At 44.8% G+C, this 20,229-nt stretch overlaps 1 protein-coding gene across 1 annotated transcript in view; it reads right to left on the reverse strand.

Moving 5' to 3' along the window:
- The window catches only part of LOC147729348 (astacin-like metalloendopeptidase), a 123,038-nt gene that overhangs the window by 47,254 nt on the left and 55,555 nt on the right, over window positions 1–20,229 (reverse strand). The window contains exons 2-6 of the mRNA XM_086959835.1: window positions 15,655–15,685; window positions 15,496–15,561; window positions 11,492–11,629; window positions 11,266–11,383; window positions 1,640–1,815 (exon numbers count right to left, since the gene is read on the reverse strand). Coding sequence (XP_086815961.1) covers window positions 1,640–1,815; window positions 11,266–11,383; window positions 11,492–11,629; window positions 15,496–15,561; window positions 15,655–15,685 — 529 coding nt within the window. The remainder of the gene's footprint in view (window positions 1–1,639; window positions 1,816–11,265; window positions 11,384–11,491; window positions 11,630–15,495; window positions 15,562–15,654; window positions 15,686–20,229) is intronic.

The following is a 20,229-nucleotide window of genomic DNA, read 5'->3' on the forward strand; positions in this document are numbered from 1 at the left end:
TCATTAAAGGTAAGTAGAGTTCCCTTTTATCAGGAGTGAATGCTAATTCCACACTTTCCCGGTTTTCTTGGTAATGCATTCATTAAAAGAGAGGTCACTGCCAAGGGTGAGTTCTAGAGTTTTCACATCAGCTGTCAGATGGGGAGGATCTGTCAAGTTTCATCTCTGTTAGCCAGGATTGAACCAGACTTCAGCCTTTGGTTGCTGTCGTAGTTGAGGGGACTTCTGAGTAGGTGATGAACATCCTATTTTCTCAATGAGCTTGAAATAGGACCTGAGTCTTTGAATGTTATCCTGTGATGAGATTATAAAGGAGAGGTTGTGTCAATCAGATGGTTCATTGAGGTTGGGGAGGTAGGGGATGAACCATTGCAAGATTGTATCAGAAAAGACCATGTGTGTCTTGAGAGGTGTGAATATTTGTATCAACTTTGCATTGTAGCAGTTTCTGTGCTGAAAAAAGATCTGAATCTGGATCAGAAACGCCGTAAGAGTCTGTTATTGGTGATATTATCTTGAATTTGTAGGGTGACACCTTTTTGGATGGTCTTTCCAATAAAAGGGAAGTGAGCCATAGGATGTATATGGTAAGGTTATGTGGGTCTAGGGTGGGCTTGTTTAGCAGTGCGAGGATGCTTCCTAGTATGAATTTGTCCGGGAAAGGTTATTAGCTATGGGAGGCATTAACTATGTTGATAAGAGGAATGAGGACATCTCCCTGAGGGATTTTGTCTTCATAGAAGTAGTCTTGAGTGCGCTGAGGTTGTCAGTTAGACTGATGATCAAGAAGAGATTGAGAGCTTTGCCCTTGGGAACAGAGCAGTATGGGATAGCGGGAATCATTCATGTCTTTTTTGTGTTGTTGATCTGGCTTTTCTTTTTTTCACAGAAAAGTGGTCTTTGCTGCTGCATCTGTCACACTGTGGTCAACATGTCATTCAGCAAACAGAGATGCACAGAAGTCACACTAGCATCGGACACACCATGCAGCAAACAGAAATGCTCAGAGATCACGCTGGTTTGTGGGAGACCCATTCATAGCTTTGGATGATACTCATGTAGGTGTCAAATACTGCTGATTAGCATACATTGATGTACTTCTAACTCACTGTTAGTAAATCTAAAAGCCCAGTAGTCAGGTTGGTGCCTGATATTCTATTCAAATATTATCAATGCACAGAGTTCACACTGTTGCCTCTTATGCCTTTGTGCTCACACAGATGCACAGGAGTGGCCCTGCATCAGTAAATGCACAAGACCCACAATGGGTGCAAAAGACACTGATTATTGGGTGGGTTCTGAGATAATAGAGTGCAACCTGCACCTCCCCACTCTGCTATGCCATGCACTAAGCAGTCTTCTTTACAGTCATTGAACTCTACGTGAATTAGGCCAATAATGTCATATTTCTTAATGTAGGAGAATTGTACTATGTATTTGGGAGGCGGATAGAGCATGGAGGCTCCTGATAAGAGCAAGTACCTCAGCCTCACCTTCCCCTTTTACGTTGTTGGCTGTTTGTGATCCTTGCATCACTCTCTAACTGCAAATCATTGTTAACAACATGATTCAATCAACAACAGAAAACAGTTCTCTCTGGTCAGTAGCAGTGATTGGTCAAAGTGGAGGATTACTTTACCATCTGAAATATTCTCTGTCATGATCCTCACATACTCATCGCGGTCACTGCGGCTCTGCTCATGGTGAAAGCCCAAGGCATGGTTGAGCTCATGCTGGATGCTACCTCTCGATAAGCAACCACCTATCAATGATAATGGCTGGGGTCCGCCAGCCCTTCCCATGAAAGACCAGCAGCTGGGAGAGACAAGGAGTAAAAGAGAGACAGTTCTGAGAATACTGGAAACCTGAAAACAGTGACCTCATTGAGAGCAGCCTCAGCAACACAGAATACTAGATACACTTGAGACAACAGTATCAGGAGAAGGATGAAGTCAGACCCACCACAACAGTTGTGCAATTTCTCATACTTTTTATCTTTTCCCAAAAATATCCCCTGCCTATTTTTTTATATGGCACGCTATGAGGTTCCTTAGGGCCACCCTTTGCAATACTCTGACAGAGTCAATCATCTCTCCATTAGTCGCAGCATCCTGTATCTTTGCCTTCTCTGTGCATGATCTGGCTTATGGGGGTGCTGTCTCTTCGTTTTGGGGGCACATTTCTGTGCAGAGTAGCAATCTATTGGTCTCACTGTCTAAAGTAAGTCAAGGGGCTAAAGCTTCAGACTTTTTTTAAAGTGTGTGAACATTATGTGCATAACTTGTCATAATGATGACTGATCATTGGAATGTGTGATCCCAGTAAATATTTCACAAACGCCACTTGGGCAGCTATAGGTAGGGTGACCCAAAGTCGTTTACAAATATTTATATTTTAAGAATGTTCATTTTAAGATTGAATCTGACATTCGTACACAGAGGACTCCATCCCCAAATTCCACTTCTTCTTCTTCCTCTGCTGCTCTATATTTCAGAGACTAAAGAGAAATCAGAAGGTTTCCCACTAGAGCAGCTCCATGTAAAGTGTAGCAGCCCCCACCTCACATCTGTGCCTAAACAGCGACCTATACAATGCAGTGTGAGATGATGCCCTTTCCAGACTCCTCTCAGAGTAGTTGAACTCTGAACCCCACCTAATTGGCTCGCTGCTTGAACTTGCAAAGATTCACTGTACTGACAAAGACTGTCAGTGGACCTCACTGTGAACAGAAGCCGAAGCTGTACAGCAACCCCCGGGACACTTTGTGGACATGGATCCTAGTGGACCTGTATGGTCCGCGCAGATGTGGGTGGAGCTGAGTGTGGCCACCTTCCGGATGTGTGACGTTACAATGAAAGCTTTTACCACGCATGCCTTTACAACGCGGTTTTTACTACGCATGCCTTTACAACGCATAGTGCTTTGGGGTGCTGGATAGTGAATAGTTTAATTTACTATTCCAACTCCAGTCCCCGTGGATAGTAGGGAAGGTGTTGGATAGTACATTAAACCTATTCCCTATCCTAGAGCGCCCCCCAGTGCAATACGTTGTAATGGTTTGCGTTGTAAAAGTTGCGCCGTAAAGGCACTGCGTGGTAAAAGTTGCGTTGTAAAGGATGTTCCCCCACCTTCCTCTTGGATGTGTAAAAGTCAGAAGGCCCTTCTGAAGCTTTTAACTTCCATATGGCTGCTGATCTTGCATTCATGGAATTCTATGTATGGAAAAGCAACGCTGCTTTCTTCTGCGTGTAAACCTATGGATGTAGGGAAATATTTATGTTCAAGACACGCAGTGCAGTGCAGAAGGTCACATTGCTGTACAGCACTGATTGACGGGGAAAGGGCAGGAAGGCATAGTATTCAAGTTAATCAAGCACATTCCCACCTTTTCTCCAGCACTTGCGCCCTTTTGGGTGCCTGGCCCCAACACAGCAACCCTTGCACTGTGGTGCAAGAGTGTCTGTTTTTTAAGGATGATTGTTTTTGGAAGAAAGGCGTATCTTTTTCAACAAAAACAATCCCCTGAGGCTTTTTCCTCTTTCTATGTGTAATGAAAATGTATATAAACATATTTCTCCTTGTTATGCCTAAGCTGGATATGCATGGATTTTCAGCGCATTCCCAGGTTTACAACTTCTAGTAAAAGGTGTGAATGCTTTAAAATCCATGGACGTTGTGTGGGAACACCCTCGCAATGCCCATGGTAACGCCTCCCTCGCATGCAGTAATGCGGCACAGCAATTTGTTCTGCATTACATTACGTAAGATTTATGAAGCCACCCAGGGCCACGCAAGGTAACTTTGCATAGCATCATAAACTTCATTTTCATATTGCGTCTCTCCTGCACCACACTGCATGGAGCAAGTGCGATGCAGAGGGGTCCATAAATATGCCCCCTATACTTTTTTTAAGAAAACACACACAAGTGCGTAGGAGTCCGTGTCTTTTTCTTTTTAGAATTACCTGTGACTACCTACTCTCTTTGATATGTATATCAAGAAGCATCAATCTAAGCTAGTTACTCCAGTATTGGAGCTTTCATAGATTCACATGCCTGAATCATTCCCCGTCGTAGAGACGGGAGTCACCGGTACATAAAAGAGCAATGCTTAGTAGTATAGCAAAATGAAAAGAGGCCTAGGCCCATTTCCCTTTTGCAACCCATAACCCTTGTTATGTAAAAGTGACCAAACTTTTCCCTGAACCAATCAGAGCTCCTCACCTTCTAGAACCCTCCTGAGAGAACCTTCTGCTCCTCAGATTTTCTACCGCACGTTGTGTTAGGGAGTCTCTTTTGAGCTCTGCTCAAACTCTTCAGTATATTCAATTGATATTGAGCCTGAGTGTTTTTTCCTTCTCCGGATTTATTTATTTGGAATACTTCAGACTATTTCTCCTTCTGCTACCATGGCTGACAAGGAGAAAAAATTATTATTTAGAGCTTGTGCCACCTGCTCTAACAAAAGGCTCTATACAGACGACCCTCATAAGGACTGCATCTACTGCCTTTATCCAGACCATCAGGCAAAGGATTGAAAGGTATTTCGTACCTTTTCTAATAAAACTTTGAGGGACCGTGAAGGAAGGCTTCTACTCTGGCTTCAAAAGGTGAAAGCTAGGAAGGAGATCTTATCCAATCAATCAATCAATCAAACCATTTATAGACCGCGCTACTCACCCGTGAGGGTCTCAAGGCGCTGAAAGAGGAGGGGGGGTGCTACTACTGCTCGACCAGTGACAGTGAGGAGGAGTCCTCTTCTTCCAGAAGATCTCAGAAAAGGAGCAGAATTCCTCAGGCTCATACCTCAGGGGAAAGACCTGAAAAGGCCCAAAAAAGACCACTCCAGGGTCTTCAGGGCGCAGTCCCTTAAAATCTCCTTCAGGCAAAGAGAAGGAGAAGAAGGGTCATGCTTAGGGTGTTAAACATACCAAGAAAGCTAGTTCAGAGCTCTCAAAATCTCCCCCCAAGGTCAAGATTTCTGTCAAGAAACCATCCTCCACACCTTCTGAGGTGAAAGTGGAGAAATCTACGTCGTTGACGGGAGCGTCGACGAGGAAAATAACACAGTTGTCGAAGAAACCTGAGGTAAAAGCTGTTTCAAGAGCTTTATCGCCGTCGACAGGACCACCGTCGACGACAGTGTCGACACCGAGATTGGAGACAATGGCGTCGGCGACGAGAGCGTCTGCGGCTACGACTACAACCACATCGTCAACGGGATCGTCGACGACGGCAGAGACAACGGGATCGTCGACGGCAACAACGACAACAGTAACGGCAACGTCAATAGTAGCATCGACGACGATGATATCGTTGACTGCTACGACGGCGATCTCGTCGACTGGCTCGTCGATGAGGGAAAAAAACCAGAAATAGGTTTTTGACCTAGAAAAGGACAATTACGCCAGAACTTACCTCTCCAAGTAAGGAGTCGTCTCTGGTACCATCTCACCTTCTTGAGGAAGAGGATTCGCAAGGGGACCTTTTGGTTATGCTAGTAGCCCGTCTCAGATGCAGGTGAAGTACCAAGAGGAGGATTCAGATGATTATGAAGATCAAGAGCGTCCTCAGCAACAATGCCGCCAGGAACGGCAGGAATAGATGACCAGTGTACCATCTTCCTTGTTAAAAGATCTACAATTCATGTTAATGGATTAAAGGAGGAGATATCCTGTACCTCAAGCCCCAAGGGAAATTCCCGAGGTGGTGCCTCAACCACGCTCTGTACCAAGTACACCAGTGCGTATGCGGGACATCTTACCGGAACCCCTCCCAAGATCTCCACCACCGAGATCTGGTCAAGACCCCCATAACCACAGATGTGGAGAAGTGTGGCTCACTGGTTAGAGCAGGCAGACCCTGAAGCAGAGGTCTGACCCGGGACCAGGGTTCAATTCCCGGTGCGGCAGGGTCTTCAGCTCAAATGTCCATGGACTCGATAATTCTCGCTTCGGTGCCTGACCTAATCATGGGTTCACACTCTGCAACTCTGGGCATTAAGCTTGCTTAATCTCCACAACGCCCCCCCCCGCGGCGGGATGCCTGGCTTTCACCTTGGGGATGCCCTGTAGGGGCTATCTCACAGGGAAAAGCCAGGCCGGGTTCCCAAGGCAAGTGCGGAGATACCCCTTCGGGGGTCGATTCCGGCGCTATATAAGAAACATAATAATAATAATAATAATAATCACGGACCCTAGCAGAGAGTGGGGCGATTATCTCATTCCGTCACCTTCTTCTCTGTCTCTGAAGCCTGTTGATTCTCCACCGGAGGACATAGGTGGGTTTCATAATTTAATGAAGAGAGCCACTAAAAGGTTCACATTTACCATGTCAGAGAATAAGGCGGAATGTTTCTTGTATGACTTCAAGGAACCCTATCGTAGGACAGTTCGATCCTTACCGAGTGTAAGTCATCTTTGGGAGGAAGGCCTGAAGGTCATGGAAGCACCAGCTAAAGTGACTCCAGTGCTCGCTAAGTTGGACAAAAAATATAAGGCAAGTTCAGATGCTCCAGCTTGTCTTTTAGGTCATCCTAAGCCGGACTCATTTATTACCCAAGCAGCTCAGCAAAAATCAAGAAATCTGTCAGTTCCTAATACGGCGCCTCCGGACAGGGAGGGTAGAAGGCTGGACAATGCGGGAAGAGATTTTCCTCTATGTCGGCTCTGTTAGTGAAAGCTGCGAATGCCCTGGCCATTCTAAGAAGATACGATAGGCAAATGCCGAAGTCATAGATTGCGCTATTGACATAGCGACCACGACATTCAGATCTCTGGGAGGAGCTGCAGTACTACGCAGGCAAGGATGGTTGAGGGCAAAGGCATTTAGACCGAAAGTCCAGAATAAAATCTTGGACCTTCCTTTCAACGGTCTATTTGGCAAGCATATAGATGATGCACTACAGAGTATCAAAAAAGATACGGATACGGCTAAGTCATTGGAAACTCTACAATACAGGAAAGTTCCTTTTCGAGGCTCTAGAGGTAGAGGTCAATCATCTTGCAAGGGAAGATACCAACAGGGTTGATATTCCTCTTACTCCACCTTATCTCAGCCCTACCGTCAGCAGTATACACTGCGCCAGTCAGGAGGCTACACAAAATCGACTCCGAGAGTGAAAGGAGGTCATCAGGGGAAAGACAACACCCACGACAATGACAACCTTCTAATTTGGGCTACACGATCCCTCTGAGATCACATGTTCCCCTGGTTGGAAAGATTGCTCATTATTTTTAAAATTGGCAACAGATAACCATTGGCCAATGGGTCCTCAACATTATTCATTTCGGCCACACTCTAGAATTTCTACAGAAACCTCCTCATACACCGCCAATACATCAGAAGGTCAAGCATTTACATCAAATGCGAGAGGCGATTCGGGCAATGCTCTGAAAGGGAGCAATAGAACCGGTACCGAACTCCCAGAGTGGAAGGGGGTTTTACTCCCGCTTTTTTCTTGTCAAGAAAAACATCCTTCAATGGTGGCCAATTCTGGACCTCAGATTCCTAAACACCGATCTCAAAAAGCAATCTTTCAGGATGGTTTCTCTGCAAGACATCCTTCTACTGTTGAACCCAGGAGACCATATGACCACACTAGACCGACAGGATGCATACTTTCATATCCCCATCCATCCTTCACACAGGCAGGCAGTACCTTCAGTTCATGGTAGCCGGAGAACATTACCAATTCAAGGTACTGCCCTTCGGCCTGAAATCAGCCCCAATAATTTTTACAAAATGCCTGACTCCTGTGGCTGCGATTCTAAGAAGACAGGAACACCAAGTATTTCCCTACCTCGACGACTGGCTAGTCAAGGCACAATCCGCAGCGTTAGCCCGAGCATTAACAGAGGCTTGCGTGGAGTTGTTTGCCAGGCTAGGTCTGACTCCACATGAAGAAAAGTCATCCCTTCAACCAACGAAAAACATCACTTTTTTTGGGGGCAATACTGGATACAGGGCGAAACCAGGCCTTCCCCTCCAAAGAAAGGCAGCTAAAAATGATTTCTCTCTTCCAAGATTTTACAAAAAGAAAGTGTCTTTCAGTACGCAAGTACAAGTCATTACTGGGAACAATGTCATCTTGCATTCCCCTTGTACCTCACTGCAGGTTAAGAATGCATCTGTTGCAAAAGCAACTAGAACTGCATTGGCGTCAAGTGGAGGGATCCTTCGAGGATTGTTATCCAAGTCACGCCAGTCATGGTTCAAGCAGCAACATGGTGGACCTGAAAATGAAATGTCTCGCAGGGTCTTTCATTCCTCACAATTCCAGCCCCATTGATAGTGACAGCAGATGCGTCCCTAGAGAGATGGGGAGCGTTCCTTCAAGACCTTCAAGTCAGCGGTCGCTAGAAGTTGCACAAGCAACAACTACACATAAACTTACTAGAACTCAGAGTGGTCCACTTCGCACTGCTAGCTTTCCTGCCAAGGATAAGAGGATCATCGGTGTTGATAAGAACGAACAACACAACTGTAATGCACTACTTAAACAAGATCACTCTCCCTCTCTCAAAAAAGCCCATGAAATATAGGAATGGGTGCTACGGCACCGGATATCCATAACAGCAGAACATCTCCCAGGGGATCAAAACATTAAGGCGGATACTCTCAGCAGGCTCAAATCATCCTGCCAGGAGTGGGAGTTGGACCAAGGAGTCCTGAAAACATTTTTCAAAGATGGGGAGAACCGACAGTAGACCTCTTTGCAACAGCGTAGAACAGGAAATGCTGGTTCTTCGCAAGCTGGCTTCCCCAACGGGGGTCTTGGGGGAATGCAGTTTTGATTGCATGGTCAGGCGTCTTTGCCTACGCCTTTCCCCCAATTCCCCTGCTGCAGCGAGTACTTGTGAAGAGCAAGAAAGAACCGTGCAGACTAATCCTGATAGCCCCATGGTGACCCAGACAACACCGGTTCACGGAGCTTATGCTGCTTTCGGAGGTCCATCCGATCCGCCTCCAATCAATGCCATCGCTTCTGACAATGTGCCAGGGACAAGTGCTCCATCCGGACCCGAGATACTTGCGCTTAGCAGCCTATCTCCTGGGCACTGTGAATTTCAGCATCTAAACATCTCAGAAGAATGTAAAGATATCCTTTCCAAGGCCAGGGCGGATAGTACAAACAAGAGATTTTGTCTCCAGTGTCAAAGAAGTAACGTTCATCCTTTGAATTCGGCACCTCATGAGATTATTCCATACATCTTGCTTTTTGCTAAGTCAGGTTTGGCTCACGCATCTATAAAAGTACATTTAGCTGCAATATCACGCTACAGAAGGACTGCTTCAGGACCATCCTTATGGTTGGTAAGAATTGTTAAACAATTTATTAAGGGATTATTCAGATTTTTTTCTCCAATAAAGCCCCCTTCACCTCTTTGGTGTTTGAACATAGTCCTTTCACAATTAAGAAGCAACCCTTCAAACTTATACACAGGGCAGATCTTAAATTCCTATTGTGGAAGGTGGTGCTTCTCATCTCTCTAACTTCGGCCAGAAGAGTGGGGGAATTGCAGCCTCTCACAATTCAAGACCCTTTTCTACAATATAAAGAAGACAGGATGATTCTCAGAACTAATCCGAAATGTATCCCAAAAGTACCAACTGACTTTTATTTGAATGAGCCATTAGTTTTAAAATGTTTCTTTCCACAACCGACAACAGCAGCGGAAAGAGTTCTACTTTCGCTGGATGTCCAGCGATGTCTCAAATTCTATTTGCAAGAGACTAAACACTTCCGCAAGTCTTCACAGATTTTTGTCGCTTTCAGCGCACCCAGGAAGGGCTTCCCTTTATCGAAATGTGGGATGGCCAGATGGATTTCCAGTGCTATAGTATATTGTCACCAAGCTGCTGGGAAACCTCTGAACGCACAAGTTCGTGCTCATTCAACGAGAGCAGTGTTCACCTCCACTGCGTTATTTGCAGGAGTGCCGATCCAGGTTACCTGCAGGGCGACTTGAAGTACTATGCACACCTTTACCAGGCACTGCTGCTTGGAAGCAGCTGCAGAGACAGATGTGGCGGTGGGAGAAGCGGTGCTGAGAAACATTATATGATAATGGTGAGCCCTCTTTGCATCCCTCCATCCTTTTGTATTTGTTACAAATGCACATTTTTTCTATTGTTATGTTTAGTTACAGTGATTGCAATATTAATATGCAGAATTCTAAAGTAACTATGTGCTGTATTAAGTGACTATATGAAAAAAAAGGTGCTTTATGCTACTGCTCGCTATTCTGATTCAGGCATGTGAATGTATGAAAGCTCCAATACTGAAGTAAGAAAACAAGTTACTTACCTGTAACTGTAGTTCTCCAGTATTGGAAGCTGTCATAGATTCACATGCGACCCACCCTCCTCCCCTGAAAGGCTCACCTTGGATTTATTACGAAGAGTGTTTTTATGCACAGGTGCGCCAAAATCTGAGGAGCAGAAGGTTCTCCCAGGCGGGTTCTAATGGGTGAGGAGCTCTGATTGGTTCATGGAAAAGTTTGGTCTCTTTTACATAACAAGAGTTATGGGTTGCAAAAGGGAAATGGGCCTAGGCCTCTTTTCAGTTTGCTATACTACTAAGCATTGCTTTTTTATGTACTGGAGACTCCAGTCTCGACGACGGGGAATGATTCAGGCATGTGAATCTATGAAAGCTTCCAATACTGGAGTACTACAGTTACAGGTAAGTAATTTGTTTACTTATGGGTCCACCAAAGCAAGCAGCGGCATGATGACAAACCCTGTGTCTATAGGATAAGCTGTGGTGTCAATATCTACCACCTCACCTATCATTCCTAAACAGCTCACCAATCTAGTTTTAGACCCGCAGACACTGCAAATCTATCCTAGGAACCATGGCTTGTTTCTATCTGCACTGCTTTCCAGATCTAGGTCAATGACTATTCAGTGTATCAATTCTTCGGAGGACAGTGATAGGATGCAGACATTGGACATCCATGTGAGGGTGGAACAGCAGTGACTTGGGACTTGTGGCATGTGAAAAAACACTGCTCTATAACAAGAGTTTGTTGCGAAGAATGTTTGATTGTGTATGTCCAGGATCACACACTGGTGCCTGCTGGACCAAGGACCCACCACCATTGATGATAATATTGAAGCTTCATTTTACAGAACATATAGCAACCAGGTTAGACTACAGAGTGCCGGTGAGCCAGAGTGCACTGGCTCCCCCAAGAGAGGCAACGGCTACAAACTGATGATGTATTTATGGGGGTGACCCAGAAGCAGGTCCTGTCTTTACCCATCTCCCGGTGCAATCTGGAGGTAGTCCGTTTCCGTGGTGCGGTCCACAAAGCGGATGCAGGTCAATCCTGCAAATTCTGAGATAGCATCAGTGATGCTAGCGGCTTCGGTATCACCTGTAGAAGAATGGAGAGTTTGTAAGAAGGGAGAAATGAGGGCAGATAGATCAAGCAGTGGAACTACTTCTTCCAGATGCAACCTCCACCACCACAGCACATACTCACTGTAACCGCTGAGAGTGTAGGGAACTTTAACCGTCCCATCACTGGATTTGGGCCAAAAGCAGCTGCTGTCCTTACATATCCTGGCACTGCGGCCAAGTTTCACAGCGATGTCTCCACCTTGCAGGAGCTGTTTGCTTTCTGGAATGAGAGTAGATGCACTGAGTGAATGAATTAAAGCTCCTCTAGTTACATCTAGAAGAAGGAAAGAGGTACAGGGCAAGGGTGATGAAGGAAGCTGCAGCATTCTGGAGAGCAAGTCATCATGCAATAGCAAACAATCTACAGTGAAACAACACACACTGCCTTACATGAGTGAAGCATTAGTGCAGCAGGTACAGTGTCATCGGAGCCCGGGGCCTGAGCGGCCTACTATGCTGTGATTACTGCTATCTTTCACTATGTCACTAGTGCCTTTGTACGGGCTGGCACCTATTTTCCATAAAAGACTTTGATTCAGAGCAAGAGAGAGAAACACAAAAAGGGGACAGAAGCACAAAGATAAAGACAGAAAAAACAGTGACAAGTAGGAAAGCAGTGAGGTTTGTCACTTAAAGAAGGAGCTAAAGAGGTTGAGCGCATATGGAGGGTGGAAGAAAGTCATGAGGTGGAATCAATTCTATGCCTTGGTTTTCTGCACATTGAAAATTGAAGGCGCAGGCGGTGGGCACTGAGCAAATCTTTGGATTCAGGTACTTACTGCCCACAATACCCTGGCACAAACCCCTTCCTCCCATTCACCAAAGAACACATGGTGGTGAGGGCTTTGTACATGGCCCGATTGACAACTCTGAGCTACTTGTATGTTGAGCGGAAATTTCTCACATTAGACTAATACACTATCTGGGAAAGTATTCCAGGGTTCTTGTAGGAACCGCTGCAATTCAGACCATTCACCCGGGTAATCAGATCCCCAGATTCCACAACATGGGTTTCTGAATTATACACAATGTTCACAGCAGCTAGAGAATATGGCTCCACTCACATCAGACAGGCCTCGAAAGCAGATATCTAAATGGTGCTGAGCAATGCAAATGGAAATATTGTTGGATGAAAACCAAGAAGGTCTTCCCGAATGATAGACCTAAACTGCTTCCTGTTTGCATCATAAATAATTTACACCAGCAGGACACCATACCTGCCTATGGAGCCAGGCAGTTCATGCAGGGTTTATTCACATGCCCAGGTCCATATCTTAGTTTAATGGTGTAGGATCATGTGAACCATCTTTTATGATTTGTAGCCATTATATGTTCTATTAGCCTGTGTTAAACTGATTCCACACTGGGCTAAATGATTTACTGTGATTGATCCATTACTGGCTGAAGGCAGAATTGTAGCGAATCGCTAGGGGGCACAATTATGAAGTCACAGGCAGTAACAGGATGGAAACATATGCTTCACTGCACCCTCTACCTCTAGGCACCAGAGAAGTATGTGTCACACTCAGGGCACATCTAGTGGAGGATGAGGCAGACACTCGACTTGTCCAGGGGCAGAATCAAACAGAGACAGGCGGTATCCCTGGGCATAAATGAAAATCCAACCCACTAGACAATCATACACTCATGAAAGCACCTGCCCCATACCACAAACCCTATTAATGGAGGGTAAAAGGGATCAGAGCTACGTCTACACTTTCAGGCCTAAAGGATGTATAGGAGGGTTAAAGTACTCTCTGGGTACTCATGAAATGTTACGCTAAATGATCACGGGTGTGAAATTTCTGCTTGGCTGCCTTTTTTTCCTATCTTTCTCTTGGGAGACCTGGGGCTGCATTTTCCATAGTGACCTTGGAACGGAATGTGCAACCTCATTCTGCACCTCCGGCACAATTGTATTACGGAAGAGGTCGCAGATATATGTAATACTGATACCACTGGTCCCTCAGGGCAGATTGAGTTTGTGGCTGCCCTGGGGGCAGCACATTCATTGTCCTAGGACACAGTGTCTCTGTTTGCATCTGGCATGCCTGCTTAAAGGTGCACCGTGGTACAAACGCGGACAGTGTGAGCTACATGTATGTAATACAGGCTCAAGATCAGAGGTGACTGCTGCTGGGATGCAATGTTTTTTCTGCTATTATGCATTACTCCAAACCCTCTGAGCAAATGGAATTGGTATTGTTATGTTCATATATTAATTCTGAAAAAGGAGAAGCTTCACTCGTGTGGTGTACAGTTAATGGAAGAACCCGTCCAAGACAGTAAAGTAACACTAGGATAGTGGAAATTTTGAAGAGTTGTTATTCTTGCATAGAAAGTAGTTTGTCAAAAAAAGGATGGCCTACAGTAATAGCCAATCATGCTTTAGCATAAACCTCCTACATCTAGAGATGTCACACGTTAAAGTAATGTGACACTATGTCAGTCACTCGCTTGAACAAACATGAGAATGTTGCACCTGAGTCCTGATTTGATTTATATTTGGAAAGCGCTGCGTATACCCTAAGGCGTCTTGGCGCTGTGTCTGCACTTCTTACAAAATTGGAAAAGACCCTAATAGAAGTACAGGAATTGTTTTGGTTCCAAAGAATGGAAGCAGCGTTACCAAAACGTCCGCCTTCCCAGGAGGCTCTACGGATCTTAGGAGTTGCCATGGTTTCAGAGTAGATAGAACACAGGTTTCTTCTGGGGGTGTACCATGATGTTTTTTCCCTCAAATAGGCCGGGCCCGTTCCATGCAGGGCTTTGTGCGCCGTACAGAGTGCTTTAAAAGCCACCCTGCTCTTGATCGGCAACCAGCGTAGCTTCTTGAGCACCTTGGCTACAGATTCCTGTGCCTCTCCCGTAGCCTAAGACTCCACCTCCTTTAACACAGAACTGGGAACTTACCTTAATGAAACTGATTCTATGCTCTTTGAATCCCACTACTCTTCGCCCTACACTTCTCTCCATCCACCTCTCGAGGCTCCACTTGATATTCCTTTTTTTCCTGCGATTGTCGTTGCCTGTTTCTATTGACACTCATTCATTCCATAAAGCATTTTGAATCAAAACCCCATCCATAGGTGCACAGAAACTTCCCGATGTTGAAAAGATCGCCCAGTCCCAGTGGCCGCAGAAGACAACAAAGAGGTCTGTTTCAGCTTCAGTTGCAGGATTTGGAGGGGGGGGGGGGTGGGGAGGGAGGCGGGAGCACACATCTGCAGACCCTGAAGCACAGGATGGCCCCCAACCTTTCATGGGGCCCCCAAACTTTCAGGGGCCACTATTCATCTTAAAGCATTTGCATATCTGTGAGATACTGAAGACTCAGAGGCCCCTCATAACGTTCTGTAGGGGCCCCATCATTTTGTGCTACGTCACTATGCAGGATGGGTGGACTCTTAGGCTTTGGCTTGGTCAGTAGTAGGAAGTTGTCTTCTTGACCAAGATACCACTGAGGGGCAGGGGTAGTCGATAGATTTCAAAGGAAGACAGCATTAGGATGGTCCCCTATAAGTTTCAATGCCTTTTGCAAAGAGTTTGACCAGAGGTCCAGCTGATTTAAAGTTGGAAGGTCTTCCAGGAGTATGGTTTCAGACGTTACAAGAAATCAAAGACGGACGTTACAGTAGCCCTTGTGGGCGGAGAGTGTGTGAAGTTTCAGCAATATGACCATGAAGGTGTGGTTATGTCACTTAGGTGAAGAGACATACCTGCAGGATACTTAGAAAAGAACATTGTGACCTTCAGTGAGGCAGCCATGGTGGTGCCTGCAGCAAGAGGGATCAATGGCTCTGAAGAGGTTACAAGGGTTTGAACTAGAAGGAGCACCAGGAGAAAGATTATATCTTTATAGAGCTTACTCAGCAGCAGAGAGTTGAGGGCATTGTTCGATATATGGCATGCAAACCTAGATGCGTCTCTACTGTTCTGCTGTACCTCTGGCTGAGTGTGTTTGCAGCGCTGTACATTTGTGTGGCAAGCTATGGTAAATGTGTGTGTCCTAAGGCTCATTTGGAGCTGGCATCATGTGCATGTATCTCCTACCGTGGCTCCCAGACGGCCCTGTTTTTATCTTACCCATATTCTCTTTGCAGATGATCTCAAAGACATCCAAGCTCTCAGCTGCAGGTGGGCGGTCCGCATCTGGAAGGCAAGGCACATTTACTTCCCCCATCAGTACCTGTTGGCCATGTACACTTTTCATACGCAGTAATGAGGAATTAAAATGTTACTTACCATAATCTGTCTCCGGATTTTCAAATAATACCTGCAGAACGAAAGGATTAAAAAAATTATTTTTAGGATATGTTCCAATAATTTCTTGGATGTATTAGAAACAAATCTTCCTTCATCTTAAAACTTATATTAATGTCCATGACAGCATTAGTTCTATCTGCAAGTATTCAAAGCATGTTAGACATTGGGATACTGATTGACTGGGGAGTGAGCCCTGTTCAAGCAGCAAGGACAGTGCTAGTCAAGGTAAGGAACATGCAAACCTCAAATTAATCTATGCGTATCCCCCTGGCAGCTTGGCACAGAGCAGTCAGGCTTAATTTAGAGGCAATGTATTTGTCCCACACTTCAAATAGTAAAATAGTCAAAACACCACATGAAAGGTGTAAGTGCGGATGTGCCCAGCTCCTCCCTCACATCCTGCCAGTGATGGCCCATCCAGTTACACCTGGTTCCCATTGTGTGTGGCTAGTTAGGAGGAATGCACAAGGCTCAACTGTTATCCTTATTCATGTGAACCAGAGACAGGTTGCAGGTACCAAATGGCTAAGACAAGAAAATGACAATAAGGTAGCATTTTCAGAATTGTAATTTAAAATACGACTTCACCATAAGTTAGGATTTAAAATTGTGATTTCAGAGATCCTAAAAATGATCTGTTTATCTCTTCCCATTTGGAAATTACACTAATAAAATGTAAAAAGGCAACTCCAATGTTTTCTAATGGGAGAGATAGGCCGCTCAGTAGTGAAAAACAAATGTAGGAGTTTTTCACTACCATGACATATCCCACATATACATGACCTACTTTTTAAATGCACTGCACCATGCCCTCTGGGCTATGCGGGGCCTACCCTAGGAAGGATAGTTTGGGCCTGACAAAATCTTTAAACCTTTAATGCAACGGCATGCCTGAAACATGGTTCAATTGCTACTTAAGTGGGTGGCACCACAAGTGCTGAAGGTCACTATTAGTATTTAATTTACAAGCCCTGGGCACACGTAGGGCCACTTTACTAGTGGCGTACAAGTAAATTAAATATACTGATTCATTATAAGCCAATACTACCATGTTTTAGAGAAAGAGCCCAAGAAAAACTGGAGGTCTGCAAGCAAAAATGTTCGGGGGAAACCGTGCCAACGATGCCAGGTCTAACAAAGCACATAAAACGTTAATGCACCTTTTCTATCTACATACTATATAGAATATGTATTTACATATGCACAGTGTACACAGGTCATTCAATGTGTAAATGCACCAGACCTATCTCCACATTATACAGAGATAGTAAGTGCACCAGCACCACCTGCAGACTAAGAAAAATGTGTTGACATTAATACACACTGTGCAGAATATGTAACTGCACGTGTGCCACATAGAAGCTACAAGGACAGTTTAACCCTGTATAGTTTCAGTCATTTTGCCCATTCCAGGACACACCAGGTGAACATAGGTGTGATGCCCCACTGCCACCCCCCTCTTCAACCAAGATGTGTTGCAGGGCTATATAATACAGTTGTTGCACCTCTCACCTGTACACATAGTTAAACATGCATGAGAGTATTAATATGTTGCATGTCTCCATAAACAGCTACTATCCCTCACCGGTACAAGTGCACTCGCATGTTTTAGCTGTGTCCAGGTCTATAACACACTGAACTACAGTAGTCACCTCTACATGTGCACACATAGTGATACACATCTTGGATTCTTTAACATCACACAGGTATACATAACTCTGTTTAACGTGGTCTCACCTATACAGATGAACAGAGCTCTAAGTAACAGTATCACTGCACCTCCCACTTGAACCGGTGCACAGGTCAATATAACACTAATAGCTCACCTCTCACCCATCCAGGTGCATTCACAGTACTAGGCACCTGAGAGACTGCACTTGAATACAGGTGAATATAACACTGTTCCCTCCCTTCTCACCTGTATAAGTGTTCTCACAGAGCAACACACATGGAAGCCTGCACTTGTACACAGATTAATATAACACTCTTACTTCCCTTCTCATCTATCCCGGTGCATTCCCCAAAAAATAGACAAATGAGAGTCTGTGCATAAGCAAAGGTGAATATAAAACTGTTACATCCATTCTCACAGGTGCACTCACAGAGATACACACCTGAGACCCTGCACTCGTGTACAGGCAAATATAACAATGTGAGTTCCACTCTCACCTGTTTAGGTGCGCCCACAGAGATATAGACCTGGGAGTCTGCACTTGACTGTGTGTAAATATAACTGTTTCTTCCCTTCTCACCTGCACAGGTGCACACACAGAGATACACACCAGAGAGCCTGCACTTACAAACAGATATAAATAACACTGTTCCTTCCCTTCTCATCTGTCTAGGTGCATTCCCAAAAAATAGACATATGAGAGTCTATGCATAAGCACAGGTGAATATAACACTGTTACTAAACTTCTCACCTGCACATATGTTTTCATACAGATACACACCTGGAAACCCGAACATACATGGGGGTGAATAAAATACTGTTACTTTCACTCTTACCTGTACAGGTGCACTCTCAGAGATATACACCCGGGAGCCTGCACTTGTACAAAGATTAATTTAACAATGTTACTAACCCTCTCGTCTGTCCAAGTGCATTCCCAAAAACTAGACATACGAGAGTCTGTGCATCAATACATGTGAATATAACACGGTTACTTACCTTCTCACCTGCACAGGTGCACTCACAGAGATACACACCTGAGAACCTGCACTTGCATGTGGGTGAATATAACTCTGCTTTTTCCCTTCTCACCTGTCCAGATGCATTCACAGTGATACACACCTGAGAGTCTGCACTCACACACAGGTGAAAATAACACTGTTACTTCCCTACTCACCTGTACAGGTGTACTCACGGAGATACACACCTGGGAGCCTGCACTAACACACAGGTGAATATAACACTGTTGGAGGGGCGTGACCAAGCGGTCCGCAAGATGAAGGCAGGTCTTTGAGGCTCCAAACGGCACAAGAGACATGTCTTAGCTACGGAATCAGGTGTTCGGTGTTGAAGTGTCCACTGCAACGGAATTGGTGCGCGAGCGCTGAGAGACGAGGTATTTTTCATTTTTTGGCTATTTTCTAGCCATTTACCTTGTAATTGCTCCCTCGCATCATGCACCTGAGTATCGGCCATTACAGACGTCATTTTGTCTAATGCAGAGCACGATGGAACCAGCTTCGTGTGCCGGGTTGCGTTAGGATACAAACGGCTACCAATATTAAGATAGAAGCAGGGAAGCCATGGAAATACAATCTTAACATTTATTTGCCGCTTTTAAAAGGGACAGTCTACTGTAACGTGGCATGACAGGTGTACATTACCTTCATGGCATTGTCTACAGCTCCTGTTTATTAAAATATTCTGGAGAAAGAAAGTTTTGACTGCAAGCCTCTAGGAAAATGCTTTCAAATGCTTATTTGCTTGGCTTAACACTGCAATTTCAGAGAAAGCTGATATGCCAGCTATCTAATAATCTAATACACAGGTGGGCACACAGTTTGGATTATTTTTGATATCAGCGTCTTTCACAATAATTTATTCGGCTCAGCCTTCAACTATTAGGTGACACACATGATACTTTGAAACAACGCTTACTCTTTAGATATTCCTCTATGTGTGGCATTGGGTCTTCTTCACAGCCTTTTTAAAAAAAAAAAATTGTAGGCTTATGGAGTCCTCTCCCCTCTCCAGTCTGAAAGCTGTTACCTCATCTACTATCAAGCCCACTGCTCGCAAAGTCTTAAAAGGTCCGACCTAGCGGCAGAAAAAAGACCCTGGTTCTCCTACGAAATCTTGACTTTGGAAGGCCTTATGAAGGAGAACAAACACTTCAAAACCTTTTTCATGGAGACTAATGTTATACTTAAACGTATTGAGGAAAAGTGGTCTACACTTGAGTCAGGGGTGTCAAGTGTCGAACAACAGATTAGTGAAGCGCAGGTTGTGGCTGTCAAAATTGATGGTATGGCTAAGGAGATAGGGCTCTTGAAGCAACAGACAGAAGATTTAGAAAACCGGAACAGGCGTTACAATCTTTGAATATATGATATTCCGGAATGAACGGTGGGGTTAGACATGCTTGCTTTTCTTGGGATACATATTCCAAAGCTGGTGGGCCTTAAAGAAGGAACTCGTCTCAATTTACAACATGCTTACCGTATTGGCCCTAAATCTGCAAGTGCTTCAAGCTCTGGCCGTCTTAGAGGAATAATTATTCTCTTTCCAGAGTATACCGAGCTGCTAATGGTGTTAACGGCTGCTAAGCAAAGGAAGCAAATTTTATGGTCTGGTCAGAGGGTCTTTATTTTCCAAGATGGAGCACATAGAACTGCCCCTCGTCGGAATGAAGTTTTATCTTTCCAGCCAACTCTACGATTTATTAATGCAAGATATGGACTTGTGCATGCATGCTTCTTCACATATAAGGACCAAACTTTTTCATTTGACTGTCCTGAAGACCTGAATGAATGTATTCTCCAACATAAGGGCGAAGCAATGGATCTCGGAAAAGTTTGAACTTTTTTTTTGAATGGCGCCTC

Source organism: Lissotriton vulgaris, chromosome 2_2 (genome assembly GCF_964263255.1).
Source record: "Lissotriton vulgaris chromosome 2_2, aLisVul1.2, whole genome shotgun sequence".
Classification (NCBI taxonomy): Eukaryota; Metazoa; Chordata; class Amphibia; order Caudata; family Salamandridae; genus Lissotriton; species Lissotriton vulgaris.